The sequence below is a fragment of the Thunnus thynnus genome, chromosome 12 (genome assembly GCF_963924715.1).
Source record: "Thunnus thynnus chromosome 12, fThuThy2.1, whole genome shotgun sequence".
Classification (NCBI taxonomy): Eukaryota; Metazoa; Chordata; class Actinopteri; order Scombriformes; family Scombridae; genus Thunnus; species Thunnus thynnus.
The window spans coordinates 23,421,666-23,425,772 of NC_089528.1; the positions used below are offsets into that span (position 1 = coordinate 23,421,666).

Below are 4,107 nucleotides of genomic sequence, written 5' to 3' on the forward strand. Positions count from 1 at the left end.
ATCAGCTTGATGTAGTTAAAGTATTGCAGTAAAAGTAGTGGTTTGGTCCCTCTGACTGATATATTATTATATATGACATCATTATATTATTAATACTGAAGCATCAGTGTTAGAGCAGCATGTTACTGTTGTAGCTGCTGGAGGTGGAGCTAGTTTCAACTACTTTATATACAGTTAGCTAGTTTAGTCCAGTGGTTCCCAACATAGGGGTCGGGCCCCTCCAAAGGGTCTCCAGCTAAATCTGAGGGGTCATGAGATGATTAATGGGAGAGAAAAGAAGAAAAAACAAAGTTCTGATACACAAATCTGTTTTCAGTTTTTAGGCTTTTTCTCTAATCTTTGATTTTTGGTGAAATATTGGATCATTTGAACATTTATTTAAATGAAACCATGTGAGAAGTTTAGAGGGAAAAATCACTGTTTGGTGCAACTGTTAACAACTCATAGATCATCTGAAATGTGACCCTGACTACACACTGCTTTATGTAAGACATCAACAGTCAAAAAGGTTGGAAACCACTGATTTCATCTTTAACAATGTGTTGTATTTTAAAAGCTTGTTATATAATCCATTGTGTCAAATCTTCATTTGAAAATTAACTAAAGCTGTCAAATAAATGTAGTGGAGTAGAAAGTACAATATATCCCTACAATGTTAAATGTAAACACAGTACTTGATTAAATGTACTTTGTTACTTTCCACCACTGCTTATAAATGAAAGAAACATGTTATCCCTCCATCTGCACTAACACTCTTCCGCTGCAGAGTGACTCCTCTTCTCGGATATATACGATCTAGGTGTCGTACATGCTCCGGTGCTGTAGGTGGCAGCAGAACAATGCGGCATTTCCTGTGGAGCCCAACAGTCACAACAAGAGGAGGAAGAGGAAAAACGACAGCTCTGGATCGTCGTCGACTGCCTTGCGTGACAACACAGGGATCGCGTTCAGGCTTCGGGTATTAACATTTTTATTTTCTCTTTTGTCGCGTCGAGCGGCGCAGAAAGCGACGCGGCGTGGTTTTTTCTGTGTGAGTTGTTCGCCTGTTGGCCGCTGTGTTCTCCGCTGTTTGTGAAGTGCTTTAAAGACACCGAAACATGCCAATGGAGGCTTGCTGACCAAAATGGCTGGGCGCAGTGAAATGTGAAATATTCTTTGCTAAGGTTATCCTTTCTACACGCAACGCGACTGTCACGCGAACACCGCGGTTTTAACGCATTGCTTGACCTGTTAAAAAAGTGCATTTGTTTGTTTCTGTTGCTGTTTGTGTTTTTATTAGCATTACTGCGGGTTTTATCGCTGTCAGGCCTATCGTATTTTTTTTCTAAAAGATTTCTGCATGATTGATTTAGCCACTTTTACTTATTCTTTGTGTTTTTGACGGTCATCTGCAAACAAAAGCGCTGCTAGTTGCATGTTAGTCCTGTAATTGCGTGTGATTGGGTGCTTCATACTCGACCTGTATTTATTATTATAAGAGGCATGCAAATAGCGCTCCACCCCTCAGCTGTGCAGGTTACACACATGCCCACTTTTGTTGTGATTATTAAAATATGTGACTGTTTTTTTTTTTTTCTTTCTCTCTCTCCAGGTTGCCAATTTGACCTGCAACATGTCAGACTTATTGAGATATATCGACTATGACCATAAAGCCACTTTTCTGAAGATGCTCAACCAACAGAGGATGGAAGGTGAGCACTGTGATGTGGTGGTGGTGGTGGAAAACATTGAGTTCAGGGCTCATCGCTGTGTCCTGGCCGCCTGCAGCAACTACTTCAAAAAGCTCTTCAAGAAGCAGAGCGACGAGGACAACTCCATCGTGGAGTTGGACTTCATCCGCTCCGATATCTTCGAAGAGGTGCTCAATTATATGTACACAGCACGGCTGGCTGTGAGGAAGAAGGACATCAATATGATGATGTCATCTGGCCAAATCCTGGGCATCAACTTCCTGGATAATCTGTGCACCCAGAAACGCGAGCTGACCAACATGAAGACCCGGGAGAACCAGGCCCCCGGTGACCACGGGATGCGAGCCCAGGACGCCATCCTGAAGGAGCTGGCCATGGAGGAGGTGAGGAAGAACAGCTTCTATGACCAGGGTATGGATGGTATGGGTCCTGGGGGCTCTCACGTGTCTCAGCCACACAACTACAACACCAACATGAGCAAAGACCCCCACAGCCACGGCTGGGGCTCCTCCTCCTCCAGCGACATGAAGCTGGAGTACCTGCTGTACGGCCACCGCGACCACGGCTCCTGCCAGAGCACAGGTGCGAAGCCCATGGACCACAACGCCAAAAAGGAGCGTCTGCTCACCGCCAACCGCCCCTACGGCTGCGAGCACTGCCCCAAAGCCTTCACCACTGCCGCCCACCTCAAAGAGCACCTGAAGATCCACTCCGGCTTCAAGCCGCACCGCTGCGTGGTGTGCGGAAAGGCCTTCATCAGGGGCCCCGACCTGAAGAGGCACGAGAGGGTCCACAGCAACGAGAGGCCCTTCGCCTGTCAAATGTGTGAAAAGGCCTTCAAGCACAAGTCCCACCTGAAAGACCACGAACGGCAGCACCGGGGCGAGCGGCCATTCAACTGCGGCTCCTGCGACAAAGCCTTCATAAAAGCGTCGGATCTGAAGCGCCACTGGAACACCATGCACAGCGGCAACCCCCGCAGACAGATGTCTCTGTCTCCCGCCGCCTCCCAGCACGGCACGGCAGAGGCCGCCGACCAGAGAGACTGGAAAATGGAGACCGGGCCACACTCGCACAACTCGGGGGACTGTTGAGCCTGCAAACACACCAAACATAAGCACACATACTGACAACACAGACACACTTACATGCATCACTCAAACTTAAACATGTATACACACTGACACAACCCCCCTGTGACAGGCCGCGTGGCCTGACATCACACGGACAATGATCGGAGTGAGTAACGAGAGATCATAGCATGTTCATAAGACTGTCGGGCTGTATTATTATTCTAAAGAGTTATGTCAAAAACGATGTTTTCTTTCCACTTGTAAAATCATGTAAATGTTTAGTTCACTCTACTATACATATATTTTTCACAAAGCATCGTTGCTATCTAGACTGGGGGTTCTCATAACATTATTCTCTTTTACTTTTATGGGATATGTAACATTTAAATGTTTGTTTAACCTTTAATGGATTTTATGGAGATAAAAGAGAGAAACAGTGGGGATGGGGAAAAAAAAGATTTTCTGCATAACATTTGTTGCATTGAGTATATTCATGTGGATGTTTTTAATGGATGTGTTTAGTTGTATTGATTGATATTACACTGTAAGAGTAAGAGTCACCATTTTGCATTTGACACAGATGATACCAAAGTCTTGGGCCTTTGTCGGATTGTCTTAAACGACTGTCCTGCCCAAGCAACCGGCCAACTAGATTTACTGTTATACAGTATAACTGTCATCCAGCTATCAACAGTTAATGATAGATGTCTGTATATACTGTAGCTTAGTTTGTTGCACAATTAGAGTACACAATAATGAATTATGCACATATAACATTGTCCTACTCCTACACTTTGACAATAAACACCATTTGCTGTGTTTTATTGTTTTTTCCGAAGTTTGGTTTTTGTTGACGAGAGCTCAGTGTGCGGGATTCGTATCGTGCAGGTTAGTGTAGCTGTGCCACGCCCAAATCAGCCTGAAAGTACCTGAAGACTCGGTGTTGGATCTCAAATGTTCCTCTGTAATGTTGAAAATTTGGAAGTAAATGAGCAACAGCCAAAGTTTATTTAAAAAGAAATGTGTTTGTGGAGATTAGAGGTGTTCAGAGGTACTATAAATATGTTCTGCTGTTGCCACATTGGTTATAACTTGGTTAAATGGGAGGTTTTTGGGGTGGGGGGGGGGGTTACGGTTGACCTTTACTTTCCAAAGTGAGCACAAAATCTTATCTATGTGACATTTGTGTCCACTTGAGTTCTTACACAAGAATAAATGCAAAGCAAGAAGTCGATCTTTTAAAATAATAAACCATCTGGAGTTTAATTCCACTCGAAACTTCAAAACGAAAGTGTAACTTCTCCGAGCTCCGCAGCAACTCACATTTTTGATATGGCTCAACA

At 44.3% G+C, this 4,107-nt stretch overlaps 1 protein-coding gene across 2 annotated transcripts; it reads left to right on the plus strand.

Moving 5' to 3' along the window:
- The first annotated feature begins 858 nt into the window (after positions 1-858).
- Positions 859-3,588, plus strand: LOC137194477 (zinc finger and BTB domain-containing protein 14-like). Of its 2 annotated transcripts, none has more exons than XM_067606413.1 (2): positions 859-958; positions 1,592-3,588. In XM_067606413.1, the coding sequence occupies exon 2, from the start codon at positions 1,613-1,615 to the stop codon at positions 2,783-2,785; it is 1,173 nt and encodes a 390-aa protein (XP_067462514.1). In that variant the 5' UTR covers positions 859-958; positions 1,592-1,612; the 3' UTR covers positions 2,786-3,588. The 2 variants fall into 2 exon arrangements, with proteins under 2 accessions (XP_067462514.1, XP_067462515.1); XM_067606414.1 differs by having other exon boundaries at positions 866-1,030.
- The last annotated feature ends 519 nt before the right edge of the window (positions 3,589-4,107 follow it).